The 24,234-nt window shown below is 42.8% G+C and overlaps 1 protein-coding gene across 4 annotated transcripts in view; it reads right to left on the bottom strand.

Annotated features, from left to right (window-relative positions):
- Nucleotides 1–20,003: 20,003 nt before the first annotated feature.
- SPAG5 (sperm associated antigen 5) overlaps nt 20,004–24,234 on the bottom strand; it is a 191,205-nt gene continuing 186,974 nt past the window's right edge. For all 4 annotated transcript variants that reach the window (XM_077480426.1, XM_077480428.1, XM_077480427.1 and 1 more), the window contains 2 exons: nt 22,855–22,935; nt 20,004–20,226 (listed from right to left, as the gene is read on the bottom strand). In XM_077480426.1, the coding sequence (XP_077336552.1) occupies nt 20,155–20,226; nt 22,855–22,935 (153 nt within the window). In that variant the 3' untranslated portion in view covers nt 20,004–20,154. The remainder of the gene's footprint in view (nt 20,227–22,854; nt 22,936–24,234) is intronic.

The following is a 24,234-nucleotide window of genomic DNA, read 5'->3' as shown; positions in this document are numbered from 1 at the left end:
TGGGGTTCATCATGTGCAGTCTGTGTTGTGAATTCATGAAGAAATACATTTAATATTCACTGGCAGAGATGAGAGATTTCAGTAGGCCTAAAAAAAGTGGATGAACTATAATGTTGATATTATTGAACTGTGACCCTCTTGGAGAACTTCAAAGCAAAATACAGGATCACCCGGTGGTGCTTCTCTACCGGCGGACGTCTGATTAGCCCCTATTTTTTTAGGGAAGGATCCTCCCCAGTCCCTCGCCTAATTCATGACCCTGTTATTGATCAGGAATCAAACACAGACATGAAATTGTCCATCATTAATCTGTCATCACATCCTCTCACTGATAATGAGAGTGATGTCTTAAAATTAGGTCTTACCTTCTGTCCAGACTCTAACTCTGACAAGTTTACTCTTATTAAAGATATACATCTGTTTGCACGCAAACTGCTATTCAAAACCATTTTTCACAAATCAAATACATTAATTGATCCTCGAGCTTGTAACCCTTCCACTGACACTAATGCTGTTGAACAACAAGCTCTATCTAATCTAATGGAGCTCTGGGATGAAGGTCATGGTCTCTCCGAGGACCAGGGGGTTATTGCCCCTGTTAGTCTGTCGGTGAAATCCCTCTCCTTCCCCCCACTGCAGACTTTTAAACCAAAATCAAAAAACTTTCCTCTTCTCAATACCAATCCCAATATCTGGGCTTTCACGCAACAAGTATGTAAAGCCATTACACAAAGTAACTTTCCATCAACTAGAACACAGAATCTAACACAGGATCAATCCAAAGCACTAAAACAACTCGAATCAAATCCCAATATCGTTATTAAGCCCGCAGACAAGGGCGGAAATATTGTAATTATGGATATTTCTCAATATCGTACTATGTGTTGTAAGATTCTCAACAATTCTAATTGGTACCGGCCCATTTCCATCTCTTTAATTTCGCATTTTGATTTAAAATATCGCAAAATCATTCTCAGAGCGTATCAATCTGGCACTATCGATAAAAACACTTGGGACTTCCTCAACATCAAGGATCCTAAAATTCCAACTTTCTATGCCCTTCCCAAGGTGCATAAATCTTTAGTCGATCCCCCAGGACGTCCTATTGTTTCCAGCTGTGAAAGCTTAACTGAAAATGCCAGTTGTCTCTTTGACAATTATCTTGCTCCTCATGTCACCTCACTTTCCTCCTATGTTAAGGACACAATTGACCTCCGAAAAACTCTTGAGGGTATCTCTTTACCTCCCAAATCTTGGTTAGTCTCCATAGATGTGGAGTGCTTATACAATGCCATCCCACATCTTGGAGGCATACAAACTATACGGACATACTTGGAAGAGAGAGGCTCAAGCTTTTTCGCTTATAACGAATTTGTCATTGAACTACTAGATTTCATCTTGAGACATAACGTATTTCAGTTTAGTAATTCCCACTACCTCCAGGTGCAGGGGGTCGCGATGGGGACTAAGTGTGCCCCATCGTATGGCAACCTGTACCTGGGGGGGTGGGAAAAAGAAATTTTTTCGCGTGATGATCTTGCTCCTTTTTTGGACAGTGTCATGTCATAGTACAGGTACATCGACGATGTCCTATTCTTTTGGTCCGGATCTGAATCTGAGCTGATTCAATTTTTTGATTTACTTTCGACAAATTCTTTTAATTTAAAATTCACACTTAAATATAGTCAAGAATCCATAGAATTTTTAGATCTGACAATTAAAATTGACTCTTTAGGTGATCTTCATTCTGCCTTATATAGAAAACCCACTGCTGGAAATACTATTTTACACGCCACTAGTTCCCACCCGGAGTCTCTAATAAAGAGTATTCCCTACAGTCAGTATTTGAGAATTAAACGCAATAGCAGCAACAATCATGATTTTCAAATTGCAGCAAAAGATTTATATAAACTACTCCGAACGCGTGGATACAGTCATGCATCCTTAAAAAGATCTTACAATAAAGTAAAGGAAAAAGATAGAACTGCCCTTCTCTTTTCCAACAAAACGTCAAATACTGTAGATACAGTTCGCATCGTTACTCAATACTCAAATCAACACAAAAACTTTCGGGCCATTGTTGAAAAATGTTGGCCTCTACTACAGGCTGATCCCACTATACAGCAATATATAAGTGACTCACCAGTAATTACCTTTAAGAGATCTCGATCTCTCAAGGATCGCCTAGTTAGAAGCCATTTTATTGACAGTTTATCATCTCCCAGACCAACACAACTAGGCACATATTCATGTGGCAACTGTGAAATGTGCCCATATATCAATAATTCAGGGAAGGTTAAACTGCAGCGGGCTTTTCACTAAATTTTATGTCACGTGTTCTACCCCAGGCATTGTATATTTAGCGTAATGCCGCTGCGGAGGCTTCTATATTGGTAAGACTAAACGAGTTTTTTCAATACGTATCAAAGATCATATTAAACCCATTTTAAATAAAAAAATAGTTTCGGCCATTAGTAGACATATTGGAATCCATCACTCTTTTGATCCAAATTGGATCCGTTTCTCTGCTTTGGCACATATACCTTTGAATTCACGGGGTGGCTCTGTAGATAAATTTCTTCTGCAGACTGAAGCTAAGTGGATCTTTACCCTGAAGGCTACTCAGCACACTGGATTCAATGAAAATATTAGTTACAGATCATTCCTATAATTATATCAGGGCACCTATTTTTCTGACCTAATAACCTCTATATTTTCCATTGCTTTTTCCGTTGATGGTTGTCTGGGATGCTGTTTGGGTGGGGGGGGGGAGAGGGGGATGGGTTGTTGGAGCTGGATTTCCTCCTTTTCCTTTTTCTTATTTTTTCCAAACATCTATGTTAACACTTTATTAATTTCCAAACTCAATAATATGTTTATAGAGGTTGAACTGGAAATACATCTTTATATAATTAAACTTGTCTATATTGACTATATTTTATTATAACGTATGTATATCGGTCCTAATATGTATGATCAATGGTTTCAGATCGCGGGTTTTCCTGTCCTGGGATCCCTGCAGATGCTTTCATCCCTTTTTAGGAATTCATTCTCAATTACACTGCACCTGTACCGTTCGGGCTAGACCTTGATCCCCTGGCCACATCTGTTTGGAGGGCATACGGACACCCAGGGTGCTCTCGATATGTATATCTCGGGGGTGCCCGTCATGGTCTAGGCTTCGCATGTAATCCCATATTTTGGGACTTGTTCTCCTGCCACTCCGGACTCTCTACATTTGTCTCGGCTCTCCGCTATAGCTCTTATGCTAGTAATTCTATTTATTTTTTAATTACTCATAGTGTATTTCGTTTATCCATTTCAGTGCTGACTTACCCCCATCTGTGTCCTCCGAGAGGTCGAGGGGGCCTTGTGTTTGGCCTGTATGGTGCAGTTTGTTCCATCTGTTGGTGGATCCCGAGTACTTATGTCTTGGGTGGTTGTGGGTAAGCGCCGCATTTAATTGATCTACATATTTACGTAATCGATATATATATATATATTTTTTTCTATTTATTGGAATTGTAAAATATATATTTTTTAATATGCATTGTCTTCTGTTTAGTCTAAAAATTTCCTTTTTTTTCTTTTTCAATATGAAATCTGTTGTTAGTTGCACGTTTCCCCTGAAGAAGCTCAGTGCGAAACATGTTGGGTACAAGTGCAATTATTCTATCAACATCTACCATTGGGATTCCTCCAGTCAATTAATTACGTGCATACAACTGTTTGTATAATTTCTGTGTATCATTCTAATATTTTTTAATGTATTTTAATAAATTAATATGAATTTTTAATTTATTGTACGTATCATATTGTTATTATGTGTATCGTTTAAAAATCCCCCTGCCTTATTTCTTATCTCTTTACATATACAAATATTGGGAGATGAGGTACCTATGCTGTTAGGGTGTCACTGGGGTATTGGACCAAACTTTTTCTACAGGATCACACATGTTTTTCCAAATGTTCAGGGGATTAGTTATTCTTGTAAGTTCTACAAGCCTTTATTGAGACAAGATGTTGCCTGAACAAATGGATGTTTTGTCACAGACACCAGAAAAACTCTTATCTATCTCCTTGAATGGACAAGGAAGGCTGTGCAAATATATATGGCAAGGTTTGGGCCATAATTAGAATGTACCTGTGACTAACAGTCATTAAACCCGAATGACCAGAACAAATATCCCATTGTCTCAGAAAGTGAGAGATCAACAAAATCGATTGTGTGAATTGTAGAGATTTGAAGGACACAGCCATCTAAACATTTATTGGAAGCTCAAAGTTCATCTCAAAACATGGTGTGAGAGGGATATACAAGTCAGACATATTTCAAAAGTACGTCAAGTAATTCAAACTATATGTGATATGTGTAGGTCACCAAAGAGATATTATAATTTTAGTATCTAATGATCTAAAGAAATCGGTTATAAAGAAAATATAGATGAACGTATAAGGTTATTAGTAGAATTGTTTTAGGAACAAATTAGTATTAAAGAGGAAGTAAACCCTGATGAGTTTACTTCCTCTTTTTTTCCCTGCAAAGGTAAAGCATAATGGACTACTATGCATCGCATAGTAGCCCATTATGTGTCACTTACCTGACACAGGAGCCAGCGAAGTTGCCGCTGTCCCCTGTAGTCCGCCGCATCCATCTTTCTGGTGGCGTCTCGCAGCTCCGCCGCTGTCATTCGGCGAAGCCGCGATGACGTCACTCCCGCGCATTTGCACGGGAGTCGACAAATGCGGCAGCTCCATTCTTGGAACTGCCGCGCTCAGTGCGCCTGCGCGCCGCTGTCTACGGCGTATGCGCCGTAGACAGCGGTGCCTGTTTTCGGGCAAATATCTCCTAAACCATATAGGTTTAGGAGATATTGCTTGGACCTACAGGTAAGCCTTAACCAGTTGCCGACCGCCGCACGCCGATGTACGTCGGTACAATGGCACGGGCAGGCATAAGGACATACATGTACGTCCCTTGCCTCCCGCGGGTCGGGGGCCCGATCGGGCCCCCGCCCGGTGCCTGCGGCGGTCGGTATTCGTACGGGAGCGATCCCGGACGAGGGGACGGCCATTCATTCATGGCCACCCCCTCGCGATCGCTCCCGACGAATAGAAATCCCCGGTGACATCACTTCCTCTCCTGTAATGTAAACACAGGAGAGGAAGTGATGTATTCTCTCCTCCGTGTCGGTATTTTTCGTTCCGACACGGAGGAGAGCGGATCAGTAAGTTGCACCAACACTCACACACACAGTAGAACATGCCAGGCACACTCACACCCCCCCTTTACCCCCCGATCACCCCCCCAATTACCCCTGCCCCCCAGTCACAGTGACACCAATGTCATTTTTTTTTTTTTTTTTTTTGCATTGGTGTCATTTGTGACTGTAATAACTGTTAGGGCAGTTAGGGTTAGCCCCCTTTAGTTCTAAGGTACCCCCCTAACCCCCCCAATAAAGGTTTAACCCCGTGATCACCCCCCGTCGCCAGTGTCACTAAGGCTGGGTTCACATTGCAGCGGTTTATGAGAACGGATGTGATTCGCACCGCACTGCAGTGCAAATCACATCCGATCTCTGTGCGATTCGAGTTCAGCCATTCGCCGCACCCGCCGCAAATTCGCACGGGACCCTTTTTTTGGCCCGCAGCAGAATCGGATCGCATGGGTGTTCACACCATGCGATCCGAGTTTGCAGATCGCACTGCGATATGCGAACTGATCTGGGGGTGTCAGTAACATTTCACTGACAATCCCAGCAGTTCGCATAGGGCAGTGTGAACTGCCGCCGGGAGGCATGCGATGCGGGAACCCGCCACGCATTCGTGGCGTTCCCGCATCGCTCCAGTGTGAACCCAGCCTAATAAGCGATCGTTTTTCTGATCGCCGTATTAGTGTCACAGGTGACGCTAGTTAGGCAGGTAGGTATTTAGGTTCGCTGCAGCTTTTTATAGCGCCAGGGACCCCCATATACTACCGCATAAAGCCCCCTAATTGCCCCCTAGTTAACCCTTTCACCAGTGATCACCATATAACTGTTACAGGTGACGCTGGTTGGTTAGTTATTTTTTTATAGTTTCAGGGCACCCGCCATTTATTACCTAGTCTCACTAGTGTACCCCTAAATTTAGGGGTGTCTACTTTCCAAAATGGGGTCATTTGGGGGGGGTTTGTGCCATCTTGGCATTTTATGGCCTTCAAAACTGTAACGCCCTTAGAAAGCCTGAAGGCGGTGCTTGGTTTTCGGGGCCCCGTACGCGGCTAGGCTCCCAAAAAGTCCCACATATGTGGTATCCCCATACTCAGGAGAAGCAGCAGAATTTATTTTGGGGTGTCATTTCACATATGCCCATGGCATGCGTGAGCAATATATCATTTAGTGACAACTTTGTGAAAAAAAAAAAAAAAAAAAAAAAGTTTGTAATTTTCCCGCAACTTGTGGCAAAATATAAAATATTCCATGGACTCAACATGCCTCTCAGCAAATAGCTTGGGGTGTCTACTTTCTAAAATGGGGTCATTTGTGGGGGTTTTGTGCCATCTTGGCATTTTATGGCCTTCAAAACTGTAATAGGTAGTGAGGAGTGAAATCAAAAAATTACGCCCTTAGAAAGCCTGAAGGCGGTGCTTGGTTTTCGGGGCCCCGTACGCGGCTAGGCTCCCAAAAAGTCCCACATATGTGGTATCCCCGTACTCAGGAGAAGCAGCAGAATTTATTTTGGGGTGTCATTTCACATATGCCCATGGCATGCATGAGCAATATATCATTTAGTGACAACTTTGTTAAAAAAAAAAAAAAAAAAAAAAAGTTTGTAATTTTCCCGCAACTTGTGGCAAAATATAAAATATTCCATGAACTCAACATGCCTCTCAGCAAATAGCTTGGGGTGTCTACTTTCTAAAATGGGGTCATTTGTGGGGGTTTTGTGCCATCTTGGCATTTTATGGCCTTCAAAACTGTAATAGGTAGTGAGAAGTGAACTCAAAAATTTACGCCCTTAGAAAGCCTGAAGGCGGTGCTTGGTTTTCGGGGCCCCGTACGCGGCTAGGCTCCCAAAAAGTCCCACATATGTGGTATCCCCATACTCAGGAGAAGCAGCAGAATTTATTTTGGGGTGTCATTTCACATACGCCCATAGCATGTGTGAGCAATATATCATTTAGTGACAACTTTGTGTAAAAAAAAAAAAAAATTTTTTTTTTTGTCATTATTCAATCGCTTGAGGCAAAAAAATAAAATATTCAATGGGCTCAACATGCCTCTTATCAATTTCCTTAGGGGGTCTACTTTCCAAAATGGGGTCATTTGGGGGGGTTTTGTACTGCCCTGCCATTTTAGCACCTCAAGAAATGAGATAGGCAGTCGTAAACTAAAAGCTGCGTAAATTCCAGAAAACGTACCTTAGTTTGTAGATGTGACAACTTTTGCGCAAACCAATAAATATACAATTATTGACTTTTTTTTTACCAAAGACATGTGGCTGAATACATTTTGGCCTAAATGTATGACTAAAATTGAGTTTATTGGATTTTTCTAATAACAAAAAGTAGAAAATATCATTTTTTTTCAAAATTTGCGGTCTTTTTACGTTTATATCGCAAAAAATAAAAATCGCAGAGGCAATCAAATACCATCAAAAGAAAGCTCTATTTGTGGGAAGAAAAGGACGCAAATTTTGTTTGGGTACAACATTGCATGACCGCGCAATTACCAGTTAAAGCAGCGCAGTGCCAAAGTGTAAAAAGACCTCTGGTCATTTACCAGCAAAATGGTCCGGTCTGAAAGTGGTTAATCTAGGCTTACCTGTAGGTCAAAGTGGTTTGTAAGGGTTTACAACCACTTTAAGACAAACATATGATCATGATATGAATGTATAAGAATTGAACCTATGTTTAGATAAACAAATATTGATTGGATACCCAAATTATACAGGTATCCAGATAGATAAAAATTGTATGTGATGTTGATTAATATATATATATATATATATATATATATATATAACCTGTGTCCTTTTCAAATGGACTACATTTTTACAGATATACAATGATATGCCTATATATCACCATTTTATGCAAGTGATTAATCAATAGATATGCTAAGCGTATTTGATAGTATGTGGTTAGTAGAATTCCCAGTTTGAGAGATTATTTTCACTAAGGTACAAAAAAAATACACAATATAAAATTAAATATACCACTTATAGAGATAAACCACAAAACACATGTGAGACACCTGGTGGTTGAAGGTGCAATTACCTTTAAAAACATTTAGACTACTGAGAAAGGTGATCATTAAGTCTGCCTGCCAATAGGAAAGGGACACATACCCTCTGGGCAGAACTTTGTATAATTTTATGATCTTTTTGTTTAAGAGGATATTTAAGAAACTAAGAAGATGGTCAGAGGAAGATAGCTCGGGGGGAGAGCGGAGGGATACCCTGGGGGGGACACCTGAAGACTCCCAGACAAACTGACACTCATGCACCATGCATGAATACATATTTTTAGATTCACGAAGATCCCTGCTCCTTGGAACTCGGAGGTCACACAAAGTAATTCCTCTGTAAGAGAATCTATGTTGAAAGCCACGGCAACCATCTTAAAATTCCTGGTAGCCAACAATCCACACTAATAGCCATATTGGAAATGGGTAAATATTTTGTTTATTATATCTTCTATGTTCTCTTAAATATTGATGTTTTTGAATATTCTATTATTGAAAATCATTCTCCCGAATCAATAACCGCCTTTTAGATTTTTTTTCTAAATTTAATTTTTCATTATAAATTTCTTTTTGCATAGATGCCAATTTTATTGACAAACAAATTTATTTCACATTGTTAACCACTTACTTACCTGCAGTATAGTAACGGTTGGACGTGTGAAATACAGACATTCTGTTTAATTGTCAATTATCAAAAGGTTATTGATTCTACCGAGAAGTGATAATGGTGATGATTAAGTCCAAAGTACGACACTCCCATTTTGTGGGTATTTCCATAATTGTCAAATGATCAAGTAATGCAATCTGTATTTGAATTTAATGTAAATATTTGTCTTTTGTCAACCAATAAATGTAACTATTTTTATGATCACTTGTCTCCGTGAATACGTTTCACATGTATAGACTGTGTCATATAGATTGATTCTGTATCTTAAACATATCTTCGTTAAAAATTACTTAATAAATATTGTGCGGGAAAATGTCCTTAAAAAGCACAACAGTGTGGAGTAAAATATGCACGATGGACCATCTTGAATTGTATTAGTCGGTCTCTCAAGGAGACCAGAGATCTGAAGGGGAAGTCCCACAAGTCGTCCCAATCGTCATTGTCAAAGTCGGGGATGTCAAGCAGCCATTTATTTCTAAGCTTGTCTAGAGGGGGAAGGGAGGTCATTAGTAAACGATTGTAGAGTTGGGAGGTGGGCTTATTTGCACACTTGGATCTAAGGAGGTCCTCCAGCGTGGATTGGGTGATCTGGAAAATTGGTGGCCGAAGGCATGAGAAAGTTGCAGATATCTAAAAAGATAGGTTTGCGGGACATTGAAGTCGGAAACCAATTTGGGGAACGGAACCAAAGATTGATTGGAGACTACTTGGACCACTGTTTTAATGTTGAATTTAGTCCATGCATGGGGTTCAGGCAATTTGTAAATATGTTCAAGGGTGGGATTCAACCATAGGGGGGCAGCTGGTGAGAGTGCGTTTTTAGGGTATTTTTCAAGTTTAAGGCCCGCCCCCTAAGCCCGAAGTCTGGTGCGCATGGAGGGGGTCAGCGAGTATGGAGCCTTGGGGCCCCAAAAAAGTAAGAACTTCAGCGCCTCCAGCGAGTTCACCACTGCTGCCTCAACCATGGTGGCGGAGTTTGAGATATCTGGGGAGAGCCACCAGGCCGCTGTGACTAGCTGGGCAGCTAGGAAATACTTGTACAGGTCAGGGCATGCCAGTCCCCCCTGGGAGGTCGGACGTACCATTGTCGACCATCCATGTCTGGGGGACTGAGTCCCCCAGATAAAGGAAGCAAATAGACTATGTAGTCGGGTAAAAAAAGGATTTGGGAATCCACTGCGGAGAGTGACGCAGAATGTAGGTAAATTTGGGCAGGATTTTCATTTTTTTTTATCAGATTTATCCGGCCTAGTATCGACAAGGGCAGTGACTCCCATGCCTTCAGTCTCCCCCTCATCTCCTGCACCACTGGGGATAAATTCAGGGGCAAGAAATCCGACGCCTGTCTCGACACTACCACCCCAAGGTATCTAAAACTATCAACCCATTGTAAAAGTATATCGGAGGGGGCGGAGGTACGTGCTGCGGGATCTAAAGGAAACAAAAGGGATTTTTCCAAGTTAACTCTAAGGCCAGTGAAAGTGGAGAATGAGTTCATAATCTGCAGTGCACCCGTGAGCGAGGAGTCTGCATCATTAAGGAAAAGAAGGCGACCCTCTCCTCCAGCCAGCCAACGCGCAGGCCCGATATGTGGGGAGGTGCGTAGGGCCTCCGTCAGTGGTTCCATGGCGATGGCAAAAATGGCTGGAGAGAGAGGGCAGGCCCCCCCCCCCCAGCTTAATAGCTGATGTGGGACAACTGTAGAGTGTCTGCAACCACCCAATAAACAGCAAGGGGAACCCCATTCTACGGAGGACCTCCCACAGAAAAGGCCACTCTACCGCGTCAAAGGCCTTCTCTATGTCTAGGGAGGCCACCACCCGGGAACCCTCATTGAGGTGTTGTGCATGTATGTTGGTAAACAAGCATCGTAGATTGATATCTGTAGCTCTGTTAGCCATAAAACCTGTTTGGTCCGTCTCTATAACAGATGGCAGTAGTCTCATGGTGAGCAATTTGGTAAGAATTTTGAAGTCTGTGTTAAGTAGGGCAATAGGCCTATAAGAGGCACCGGATGTAGGGTCTTTAGGGGCTTTGTGGATTAGTATTATGTGGGCATGACTCATGGAGTCGGGAAGGGCGCCCTCCGTCAGACAATGGGAATATAGTTGGGCCAGCTTGGGGGCAAGGAGAGCTCCGTGAGTTCTGTAGAACTCTACAGGGAGACCGTCCGGGCCAGGGGATTTTCCAGCAGGAAAGGACCTGATGACCCCCAAAACCTCCTCCGAGGTAACTGGTCTCACCAAGGCCTCCCTCTCAGCATCCGAGAGACAGCCGAGTGCCAGGGGGTCCAGCCAAGGTGCCAAGTCCCGTGGTCTGAAGTCCGAGGGCAATACGGAGGTGTAGAGGGAGCTATAATAATGTCGAAATGCGTCTAGTATGTCCTGGAGAGAAGAGACCGACTCGCCCGAGGGAGACACTATGTTGGGTATTACCGTCAGGGGAAGGTCATGTTGCGCTAACATTGCGAGGAGGCGACCGTTACGATCCCCCTGTTCAAAGTATCTTTGCTTGTTACGATAGAGATCTAGTCTGGTAAGTTCCGCGAGATGTAGGTATAGTTCCCGTTTTGCGGCATTAAGGACGTCAAAGCTAGAGTCTGTGGGGTCGGCCGTGTAGGCTTCCGTCTGGGAATCTACCTTGTTCTGTAACTCAGTTGTGGTAGCCGTCTGTTCTTTACGGATCCCGGCTATTGAGGAAATATACTGTCCCCTCATAAAAGCCTTAAAGGCATCCCAGGTAATCTCTGGGGAGGAGGATCCCGTATTAAGCTCCCAGTATTCAAGTAGGCGAGGTGGGATAGTCTCAGAAAGGTCGGCGTGGGAGAGCCAGTGGGTTCCCAAGCGCCAGAGAGCGGACGTGCGGGAGCGGATGACTAGAAGGAGGGGGCAGTGGTCTGACAGCCCACTGGGTAGGTATGTAGCGTCCCGCATGTCTGACATCATGACCGGATTGGCAAATGCTAAGTCAATACGTGAGGATGTTTTGTAGGTGGCAGAGAAGCAGGAGTAGGCCCTGGTCGAGGGGTGCTTTCACCTCAAGACCTCATCCACCCCCATCGCCTGTGCCCAAATTGATAAGTCTGAGGAGAAATGTTTGGGGGGGGCTGGTCGGTCCAAGTCCGGAGCTAGTATGGCGTTGGGGGACCCTAACTTTGGGACCCATTTGGAGTGGCGGTTGGCTGAAATCATGGCTGCTAAACTCTGCTCAGCGCCAGGGCTGGGCTCCCTTTACTTGGGACTATCCAGAAGTACCAGCCGACAGGCCTGAAATCTCGGTGGAAGTATCAGCAATGGGGCACAGTAACAGGGTGCTTTGCCCATCTCTGCCCACAGCTATGGAAGCGAAGGTCTTATGCCGGATGCAAGTGTTGACTGATCTGGATGAACCGGTTTCTGCACAGTATAAGCTTGAAAGTGAGAAATGTGTCTGTCCAACAGCAGTTCAAGGGCTTGACAGAAAAGGAAGCTGTCCTCAATCTCGAGACATGGTTTACAGAAAGCAGGGATTTAATTGACTTTTCATCAGAGGATGTTGTGGATGATGAGTCACCTGGCAAACTGTTGGCACAAGGCCCAAGGGACCAGCCCGTGCCCTGGACTTTTGGCAATTCCAGAGACTGGGAACTTAATAGACTTTTCTGTAGAGGAGGAACCACCTAGCGAAGCCCCAGCAGAAGTGCTGGCAGCAGGACAGAGTACTACAGACCCCTGCTCCACCCTCGTGGAAGTTTTGGAGACCTGAGGTGAGAAGGTGTCGGTTCTTCTTCCGCAGTGGATTTCAGCAATGCAGGGAAGGAAAGCAGCCATTCCCCCCCTCCCCAACAAGGATTCGTGCACCTGGCAGACAGTACCAGAGCAAGACCGCCCCAGAATGATAACGCCAACCTAGCTTAAGCGCTGGCAACTGAACAAGGGGTTCAAGACCTCTGCGGCAGTTCTGGAGGCCCAGGGTGAGGAGGTGGCAGTCACTACCGAGAAGCAGATTAGGATCCAGCGGGAGAAGGGAGAGGAGGTGGTCATCATCTTCCCTTCCCAACAGTTAGCCGATGTGAGCACTGAAGCGGTTACAGGGCAGAACACTACTGGCCTCTGCCCACAACAATCCACTCGGTAGGAGCTCCAGGGAGAGAGTGCAATGGGCACCTCACACCAGCAGCTTGAGCTTGTGTCGGTGGATGGGCCTGCAGTCTCCACTAACAGAAACCTAGCAGAAGTGCTGGCAACAGGGCAGAGTGCTACTAACCTCTCACCAGCAACAACTGCAGTGCTACAGGGAGCCGGGGCAGGCAGCCTCCCTCCCCCTGACAAGTTGATGTAGTGAAGCTTCTACGCCCAGCTGAACCACTAGCAACAGGACAGAGCACTGCTGGCCTCTGCCCTCCACTAACAAAGGATGGATTTTCGGTGGAAATGGAATGGACTAGGGTCTCCACTTGTATACACCAGAGATGCTGGGCAGTTGACCCAGATCCCCAACAGCATGATTGCCTGAGCCCAGCCAGCCTGTCTTCTCTCCAGCGGCTGAAGAGACTCCAGGGGAAGGACCAGTCCGCACTTCCCGACAGCAACAGGTATGTTCTACAAGAGAGGCAGAGGTTAGCTGGGTGAGTAATGCTCTGTTGGTAACAATTTGTTTGGGGTACAGGAACTACAGACCAACTTCTGAGTGAACCCGTCTGGGGGGGGGGGGTCACCTCCTGTGTTAGTCTGCTGCCAAAAGGGGAGAGATGGGATGGGAGTCACTTTGGGCAGGGGGCTGGTGGAACCCAGAACCCCCCCCCCCCCCCCATGCACCTCCTATGTCTAAGTTACCCTGTGTCTATTAGGGGCACAGGGCGATCAAGAAAATAATGGACATTAAAAATGTGGCTTGGATTACTTAAAATAGAACAGTAATATTTATCCACAATATCTCCCAGGACATATACAAAGAGTATTCCTGATTTGTTTGATTATGAACTATACATGTTAATTGAAAGATCTGATCACATTTGGGCTCTGTACAATGTAGGAGATGGTCCGTATGTACCACTGGAAGCTCCTTCTATTGTGTGAAAGGGTGTTTATACTTATGATAATGTACAGTGCCTTGTAAAAGTATTCAACACACACACACCCCTAATGTCTAAGTTACCCTGTGTCTATTAGGGGCACAGGGCGATCAAGAAAATAATGGACATTAAAAATGTGGCTTGGATTACTTAAAATAGAACAGTAATATTTATCCACAATATCTCCCAGGACATATACAAAGAGTATTCCTGGTTTGTTTGATTATGAACTATACATGTTAATTGAAAGATCTGATCACATTTGGGCTCTGTACAATGTAGGAGATGGTCCGTATGTACCACTGGAAGCTCCTTCTATTGTGTGAAAGGGTGTTTATACTTATGATAATGTACAGTGCCTTGTAAAAGTATTCAACACACACCCCCCCCCCCCCCCTTGGCTTTTTACCGACTTTGTTACATTACAGCCTTTAGTTCTTTTTTTTTTATCTGAATTATATGTGATGGATCAGAACACAATAGTCTAAGTTGGTGATGTAAAATTTGAAAACTGTATGCATAAAACAATTTTTCAGAAATAAAAAACTGATAATTGGCATGTGCGTATGTATTCAACACCTTTGTTATGAAGCCCATAAAAAGCGCTGGTGCAACCAATTACCTTCAGAAGTCACATAATAAGTGAAATGATGTCCACTTGTGTGCAATCTAAGTGTCACATGATCTGTCATCACATATACACACACACCTTTTTGAATGGTCCCAGAGCCTGCAACACCCAAGCAAGAGGCACCACTAACCAAACACTGCCATGATTACCAAGTAACTAGGAGGGACAATGTTGTTGAAGTACAAGTCAGTGTTAAGTTGAAAAACAAAACAAAAAAACATCCAAATCTTTGATGATCCCTAGGAGCACCATCAAATCTATCATAACCAAATGCAAAGAACATGGCACAACAGCAAACCTGCCAAGAGACAGCCACACACCAAAACTCATGGACCGAGCAAGAAGGGCATTAATCAGAGAGGCCGCACAGAGACCTAAATTAACCCTGGAGCAGCTGCAGAGTTCCACCGCAGACTGGAGTATCTGTACATAGGCCGACAATAAGCTGTACACTCCATAGAGTTGGGCTTTAAGGCAGAGTGGCCAGAAGAAAGCCATTACTTATGGCACATTTTGAGTTTGCTAAATAGCATGTGGGAGACTCCCAAAATGTATGGAGGAAGGGGCTATGGTCTGATGAGACTAGAATTAAACTTTTTGGCCATCAAAGAAAACGCTAGGTCTGGCGCAAACCCAACAAATCACCCAAAGAACACCATTCAGAGTTGAGGGAAAGATAAATGGTGCTAAATACAGGGATATTCTTGAGCAAACCTGTACCACTCTGTGTGATTTGAGGCTAGGACGGAAGTTTGCCTTCCAGCAGGACAATGATCACAAACACACTGCTAAATCAACACTTGAGTGGTTTAAGGGGAAACATGTAAATGTGTTGGAATGGGCTAGTCAAAGTCCAGACCTCAATCCAACAGAAAATCTGTGGTCAGACAAAGATTACTGTTCACAAGCACAAACCATCTAACTGGAAGGAGCTGGAGCAGTTTTGCAAGGAGGAATGGGCAAAAATCCCAGTGGCAAGATGTGGCAAGCTCAGAGACTTATCCAAAGTTTTTCCAAATAATTACCGAATAATGAAAGGATATCCGATCAACTTGCTTCAAAACTGGAGCCTTAGGATCCTTCTCACTTTGGCAAACTTTGGCAAATGGTGCCCACCCATGAAGGCTGCCATATGGAATCTTCCAAGGCATTTAAGAAACTCAAAGCGAGAGAGAAGAAAAAAAAAAAAAAAAAAAAAAAAGGAAGTATCAGAGGGTAAAATCTCATGGGTCCGATTGTCTGGAATGGAGCGTACACTTTGCCCCCATACCTTAAGGGATTGGCAGACTCCTATTGTAGGCTGCAGAGTTGCTTGTACCAGAGAGAAGGATGCTAAAAAAAAAATAAAGGGGGCCTCTTAGCCGTTATTTCATCCACTGACATAGTCGGGGTATGAAATGGCCAGGTCAAAAGCGAGAGAACACCATTTTGCATAGAGTTCTTTCTCCATGGGGTACGCTTGAGCAAATGTTTTGGAGGTGAAAACACAGTCTCCAGGTAATCAGAATCAAGCATACATCACTTCCTGCAAAGTAGGGTACACAAGAAAAGAGCATGGGAGGTTTTGGGGGCCACCAACCCAAAACCAATAACTTTGGGGAAGAGAATTACAGTAGTGTGCACCACATGTGCTCGGAAGCCCAGCGAGATCTTGTGTGTCTGCGACAGCTCTGGACCATGAGATTGTTCCTGGGGGGAATTCCGGAACTTGACAGCTTCCTCCTCTTGAGTATGTTATTCCAACACCACACCTCCCACAAAAGTAGAGGGGAAGAGTGCCTACGCTTGCGTTCCAGATTTTCCACGGCAATGAGAACCCCAGATAGCTGGAAAAATTTCCTGGGGAATTCCTGTGCCTCACACAGTGGAAATAGTAGATAAGAGCTTGGACTCAGAGCTAATCTGACCCTTCGGGAGCCAACAGAAAATGGTTTATGGTCCTACAGGGCAAAGGAAATTGCACTGAAGGAGCTACAAGCCAAAAAAAAAAAAATCAAGAAGTGTGCAGCCAGAGGAATAAAATTGCAAGAGCAGAAGCTGGGCCCTTAACTGTGCTCAGGAGCTTCTGATCCACTCTTGATGGAGAAAGGTCAAAATCTGAGAAACCGAAATGAAAGCCCACAAAACTCGCACCAAGATCTGTAGGCCCATCAAGTGCAATGGCCAATCTTGCAGGAAACGGATTTACAAGCCTCTCACTTGGTGGGAATGACAGAGGTTAGCAACCTGGCATCAAGAGAAATGCTGTCAAAGCCAGTGACGGTAAAGCCTGGTGGAAGATTGGATCTTGGGACAGAAGATCTTCTCACAGAGGAAGCTGCCAGGGAGCATCTGCAACCAGTTGCCACATCTGGCATACCAGGGTCGAAAAGGATAAATCTGCCAGAGCCACCAGAGTGACTGTGATCCCTTTGGCCTCAATCCTGTGTGGCAGACTGGAAAGAAAATTGAAAGGAAAGGCGTAAATGAGTCAAAGGCATCACAGCACCATCAGAGCCTGCACCCCACCTGCCAGAGTATCTCTAATTCTTGCCACAAGTCCTGACACAATCCTGTTGAGACGGGACTCCAGAAGATAATGTCCGGGGTGTCCCATCGCAGGCAGATCTGATGAAACAAGTGTGTGCAGAAACCACTCTCCCTGAGCCCGTGACCGATGGCTTAGGTTCTGCCAGTTCTCCACACCAAGAACGAATGGTACAGACAGTGGGAACATGAAGTTCTGCCCATCGAAGAATGTGTGATGCCTCCGGCACCACTGCCAAGCTCCTTCTCCCCATCCTGGTGATTGACATTGGCCATCACCATAGCATTTTTTGAATGGATCTGGACCAGGCAGCCTTGAAGAAGCTCTATTCAAAGCCTGATCACCTGTAGCTCTAGGACATTTATAGGCAACCAAGGCTACAGCAACCACTGGCCCTGTGTGGTAAAAATGCCATAAATATATCCGATGTTTTGTAAATGCTATAGCATTTGCGCAAACCCATCAATACGCGCTTATTTGGGTTTTTGTTTTAAACCAAAAATATGTAGCAGAATACATCTTGGCCTAAATTTATTTTGATTTTATTTACTTTTTTTCTATTGGATGTGTTTTATAGCAGAAAGTAAAATTTATTTATTTTATTCAAAATTGGGTCGAAGATTTTCTTTGTTTATAGTGAAAAATAAAAACCTGCAGAGGTGATCAAATACCAGCAAAAGAAAGGTCTATTTCTGGGGGGAAAAAGGACATAAATGTTATTTGGGTATAACCTCTCACAGCCTTGCAATTGGGGGGGGGGGGGGGGGTAAACCTTCCGGGAGGTCAAGTGGTTAAATGTCTGCAGAGGAAGATAAACTATGAAAGTCAGTACAAGGAAATTAGCAACATCTGTCTTCCCGACACTGGGGGAGGGAGGAAGTCAAGTAACGCATGGCTTATAAATGCCATTCAATTTCTAAAGCTGGGTATGCATAGATCAAAATTTTGACGGTTTAGCAGCAACTGGTCAGATGTCAGTCCATGTGTGACCACTGCAGTTGAACAGAAGTTAATCTACCAGTTGAAGTCTGTTCAACCACCTGGCTAAATAAAAGCTATTCAAGGAGTGCCACAGAGAATAGCCTGCAGCACTGATCTGTGTATTCTGACAGCAGGAGAGTCTCCGCGCTGTCAGAATGCAATGGTGTAGTGGGGAGGATACTCCCATCCACACATTCAAAAGGTGGATCAGGTAAGTTTTATTTTTTTCGTTTTTTTTTTATTTAATCCACTGGCTGAACAAAAAAAATGACCCATTTATGCCTAAAGCTTATTGTAGCACTGTCCTAGCGTAGGATGTTAGGCAGATTATTATTTTTTGGCTCAATCTGTAGGGAGGAATGATATATATTGCTCTGGTCTGTTTAGGGTTTCCCAGACTGGAAGTTTGGTTGCTTCTGGAAGAAGTTTGCCGAATATGGGGTCGGGAGAGTCAAATGACCAGCCTGAATATTTATCATGCACCAACCTGCAGAGGAGTGTCCGGAAGGTGGCTGAAAAGGCGAGAAATAGTATTGAGCAAAGAGATTCTTTGCTCATCAGAGACCATTCCAAAGCCTCTGGGGCTTCTGCCCCTGAGGTACCCTGTGAACTGGGTGGCTGTTCAGTCTCAGCTGTGGCAAAGCTTATAAACCTGAAGCAATCATCTGAGGAGCTGGCTGTGGAACTTCACCTTATGGGATCTGGTCTGGAGGAGGATTGTTTCACTCAATGGGATGTGTCTTGAGGAAGCTGGAAGGTGTGTAGCTGTCTTGGGGGCTTGTGAGTAATGACCCTGAATTGTAATCCCTGGTGACTATGTGCTTTAGAATGTAAGCGTCAGAGGTAGCTATGGACAGACATCTCTCATAGGGTCTCAGCATACTGGGCAATCCTGTATTCTCAGCACTATCTGTGCGTGGGAGCCTAGTGAAGAGTAGGCTTCTATTACTGCGCAAGCAATTCGGAGTACCCATGACCTAACCACTATCCTGTTTAGAGTTCTTCATGGAATACATTTCAAAAAGACATCCCCTTGATTGAGCTATTGGAGCCAGCATGCATGGACTGATGCTTGTAGGGACAGCAGCCTCTGTACCGTTTGGGGGAGAATCGGTTATCACCAGCAGCCCTTGCGGGGTTAGCCCTGCATAAGTTACGATTAAAATTAGTAATATAAAATGTTTATCTTTTCACTTTGGATATTAACTTTGTCTTCTCTCTGCGTAGACCCACTGCTGAAATCACTTTGCTCATAAGGTCTGCATTATTCAGTGGCTGCATATCAGCATAAGCTGCCCCCTGTGTAAATACAATTTAAGAGTAACTCATACTACTGAGTTCAGTTTGTAAAACCTACAATGTAAAAATAGTCACAAGGAGGAACGCACCACAAAAATCCAGAATTATAAAGTTAAAGTGGACCTTTCCACCCTTTTCCCAAAAAATTCACGTCAGCATGCCTTTCTGCTTGCTGATGTGAAATCACCTCACACTGCTTTACTTACCTTTTTTGGTTTCCCTGATGAAGCCCCAGCCACATAGCTACCTCCACCCTGGGAAGACAACATCCCATTGTGTTCTGGAAAATCTTGTACATAAACCATTAGATCTTGCAGTATTGTCATGCTGTGTATGCATGAGATTAAGCATGTGAAGGATATGATGTCATGCGCCTCATTTCACACAAGCGGCATACAAATTTACATTCATTTTCTGTTTAAAAAAAACAAACAAAAAAAAAAAAACAACATACACACACTGAGATCTCCGGGGAGTGTTTTCTTTTAACGCAATGTTGCAACATTTTATCAGTCCATGAATATAGCAGGTATGAAGACCCAGAGAGAAAATGAGGGGGCATATGCTCAATGTCAGCTTATAGCATCAGCTCACCCCATTTCGAAGCCTAGTATGCATTCACATCTCAAATTTTTTATTTAATATTTAGAACACAACTTTACAAACATTTGACAATATAAACAAATGTACATTTTTTTATATGTTTAACATATTAAAATGCTGTAATTTTATAAATTTTTCTTGCAGTATTAAAAATCTGATGATGTTCTAGTTGAGAAACTCCTTTAACTGTCTAAGAGTGTCGCATTGGTTTACAATGTCTGGTACAGAAAGCAGAGCCTGCAGAAAGGATGGAAAAATAGCTGTAAATAACAAACATACTTTGAGAATGCATCTTTATTCGCATGTGACTAAGAGCAACTTACAAAAACAACTAATCAATTAATCGACAACTAATCGATTATGAAATTAATCGATTATTTTCATAATGGATTAATCGGCCAGTAACATAATGGGGTTAAAAAAAATAAATAAGCCCTTTATAGTACAAAAAGAGCAACTCGCTACTGTAAATATTACTTTCACTGTTCTACAGTAAAAAAAAATGAACCCCTTACAGCAGGGGTTGACAAATTTGCTTGGAATCTAGGAGCCAGTTAAAAAAGTTAGGAGCCAGGTCCGTGGCGGCGATCTGGACCTGTCCCTGGCCTGACATGGAGTCAAGTGAGGGGAAGATAGCCCCAGGCTATAAAGGGAATACAAGGGATTTTTACATTCCCTGTAATAGGAATAAAAGTGACACTTTTTTTAAAAGAACAGTGAAAAAAAATTAAAATAAAAGTTAAAATAAGAAAAACATTTTTTTGTTAAATGCGCCCTGTCCCGCCAAGCTTGCATGCAGAAGCGAACGCATATATAAAAACGGTGTTCAAACCACACGTGTGAGGTATTGCTGCGATCGGTAGAGTGAGAACAATAATTCTAGCCCTAGACCTCCTCTGTAACTTAAAACGTGCAACCTGTAGAGTTTTTTAAATGTCGCCTATGGAGATTTTAAAGGGTAAAAGTTTGTCGCCATTCCATGAGCAGCCGCAATTTTGAAGTGTGACATGTTGGGTATCGATTTACTCGGCGTAACATTATCTTTCACAATATAAAAAAAAATTGGGCTAACTTTACTGTTTTTTTAAATTAAATAAATATATTTTCCCCCAAAAAAGTGCGCTTGTAAGTCCGCTGTGCAAATACGGTGTGACAGACAGTATTGCAATGACCACCATTTTACTCTCTAGGGTGTTAGAATAAAAATATATATAATCTTTAGGGGTTCGAAGTAAAGGGAAGGAGATAGGCTGGCAGGCAGGGGAAGCTCCATTAGCATTGCTGGTTGTAATTCCAAAGGTCACCACAAGAGGGCGCCATATTCCAGAAGGAACCATAGGATCGCAGAAGGCCTCAAAGCCGGGGGCTCAATTACCGGCCGCCTGCGGCGCGGCCCGACGCGATCACGCCACGGGTTGTCCACGGAGACAGGATACCCCAGCTGTGTTGCCCCAGGCGCCAGGTCGCTAATTCTAGTTGCAAATGCGACCTGGCGCCCGGGTTTTGTCGAGCCCTGCCTTACAGTAGTGATTATCTGCTTTTTTTCTACTATAAAGGACCAATTTTTGTTTTTTTTTAACCCCAATATGTTACTAAATGTCTTAGACCTGGTTCACATCTATCTGTTTATGGGTGCTTTTTGCAGAAATGCACTACAGTTCATTTACATGGTTTCCTATGGGACACATTCACATCTGAAAGGGTCAGGGACATTTAACGCGAAATGGTGCTTTATTGGTTCAATATACTTCAATGGAGAAGCTGCAGAAAAGCATGTAATGCGTTTTTGCAGCAATTTGTGTTTTTTTTAATCTGGCAAAAAAAAAAAGTCAAATTGCAGTAAAATCAATTGTGCAAAAATCAAAACGCACAGCAAAAAAATGAACGTCAAATTGACCTTTTTTTTAATGGTTAATAACCGATTAATCTAAACAATAATCGGCCAACTAATCGATTATGGAAATAATTGTTAGTTGCAGCCCTATTGCATAGCAGAGGACCAATAACTGTGCATTGGTTGGATTAACTCTTTTAATGTACGTAACCTACGCCGCAGAGACTGCACAAAATTTATCCCCATAGGTCTCCGGAGTGCTCCAGGTGTCACTACCCCAATGGTACTTTCCTACATATGTTCTGGGAATGCCCCCGTATTGAAAGATTCTGGTGGGCTGTTTTTGAATGTATCAATATTCGTCTCCAGTTAAGAGTGCCTATGTCATCCGAGTTGGCCCTTCTGGGGATTCAGGATGATGACCAGCGACCGAGATACACGAAGCTGTTACTTTCACTCCTAGTGTTTTACGCCAGGAAGGAAATCCTTCGGCACTGGATATCGCCTTCACCCCCCACGGTGGAGTCGTGGGATGCTACGGTTAATGCAGTCCTCCCCTTATATAAATTGACCTACATGGTTAGAGGGCGCCCGCAGAAGTTTGACCGAGTGTGGTTACCTTGATTGGAACAGTTCTGAGAACTCGATGTATTGGATGTGAGAGTTCTGGCCCTCCCCCCTCCATTTTCTCCCTCATCTCCCCCCCCCCCTTCTTTCCCTCCCTGTTGTTGTGGCAACTGCGTGTCCAGCCACGTGCACTCTCTCGGTAAATGCTGCTTCAATAGTTCTTTGGGTGTATTGTATTTATTTTAAGTGGCTTCTGTATTATACAAGCCTGTTTGTACTGTCTGTATGCCTTACTGTTATATGATGTCTTCTCAATAAAATGAACAGTGTTGTTAAAAAAATAAAATAATTTACGTAACCTAAAAGATTTCACAATGGTTTTGCAGTAATGAAATTAATTCAGTAAAGAGATATGACAGTCACAGCAGTCAAGGCTTTTACTGAAATCTTTCTTTCAATATTACCTCTCTTATTTTTTCAATAATGTCATCAAGCTTCTTTACTTCTGCCTCTGAGCGAGCGAGATTTCCTTCCAAAACATCCCTCTAAAAAATTAATATAACACATGCAAAAATATGAAGCAGAAAAGAAAATTAGATATCAAATTATAACCTTCCCGTAAAATGCAATAAAGACTGATATGGACCATTTACATGTGTAAAGTGCATTAAAGCCCAGTGTATGCCATACATTAGCATACATTTCTTAAGGCATACTCATTTTGAATGAGAGGTCAACACTCCCCAGTATGTACAAAATAGGACATAAACCATTTTTGTAACACAACGCATGACAGTCATCCAAAGGTGAATAAAAATCAAGGATTTTTTAAAAATGATTTTTTTTTTTTCATCAAAATTAATTTTAATAAAATGCTTTTGGAGTAAAAATCTATCTAAAGATAGTTTTCTCTTTAGGACACATTAATAATTTTGTTTATTCAGCATGAAATGGAGCTTAGTTATGTAGCATGAGGCTGTATATTCTGCAATAGTTACATTTTTGGTAAACTCATTCAATAAATGCAAGTTGAGATAACATGCACTGCATTGATAAAAAAAAAATTATATAATTTTTGCGTCAGATTAAAGTTAGCTGTGGCCCACAGTAGCTGTGCCCACAGGTGTGGGATCAGTGAAGGGATAAATGAAAAGTATATGGGTGAATTGGTGCTGTTAAATGTTAATGTGACAACTTGTGTTATATATAAAAAATAAATACAATATGCTGTCTCTTTAAACTATCATAGATCATGAAAAATGTATTCTGTGTACATACACAAATAGGGCGGCGCTTTCAGCATCACTTCCGATTTTGGCGTTTCCGGTCTGTTGGAACACAAGACGACCTAGACGATTTTGTTGAGTCGTGTATTACTCTGCAGCACTAGTGGCAGTGCTTTTTTAAAATACTTTATAAACTTTTTATTACGGATTTACACGATGGGATCCCTTCTTTTCTTATCCATCTATATGTGAGAGTTTGTATGGAACGATCGTGGATATCAAAGAGAAAATGCAGGACAAAGCTGACTCCATTGTGAGGCCTTTTACCCCCTGCAGGGGTACATCCCTTTGGTGAGTGCAGGGGGGGTGCACATGTGAAGAGTCACCATATCCGCTGAATATAATAATTTTTCTACTTCATCACTTTTTATGAACTTTAAAAATGTAATGATTTTTGTAATACATAGATTTATTTTTTTGGTGATATGTTGGAGCTGATTTTTTGCCGATTTATGCACTTTTGAAACTTTGAAGAATTGGACACAGATTGGACAGTCATTGATCAGTGCTTTATTTATTATGCATGTACACAGAATACATTTTGCATAATATATGATG

This window comes from Lithobates pipiens, unplaced genomic scaffold, assembly GCF_037356315.1.
Source record: "Lithobates pipiens isolate NorthernLeopardFrog02 unplaced genomic scaffold, aLitPip1_a1.2 Scaffold_16, whole genome shotgun sequence".
NCBI lineage: Eukaryota > Metazoa > Chordata > Amphibia > Anura > Ranidae > Lithobates > Lithobates pipiens.
The sequence above is the reverse complement of the archived record's forward strand: the minus strand, read 5'-3'. Positions and strand labels throughout refer to the sequence as shown.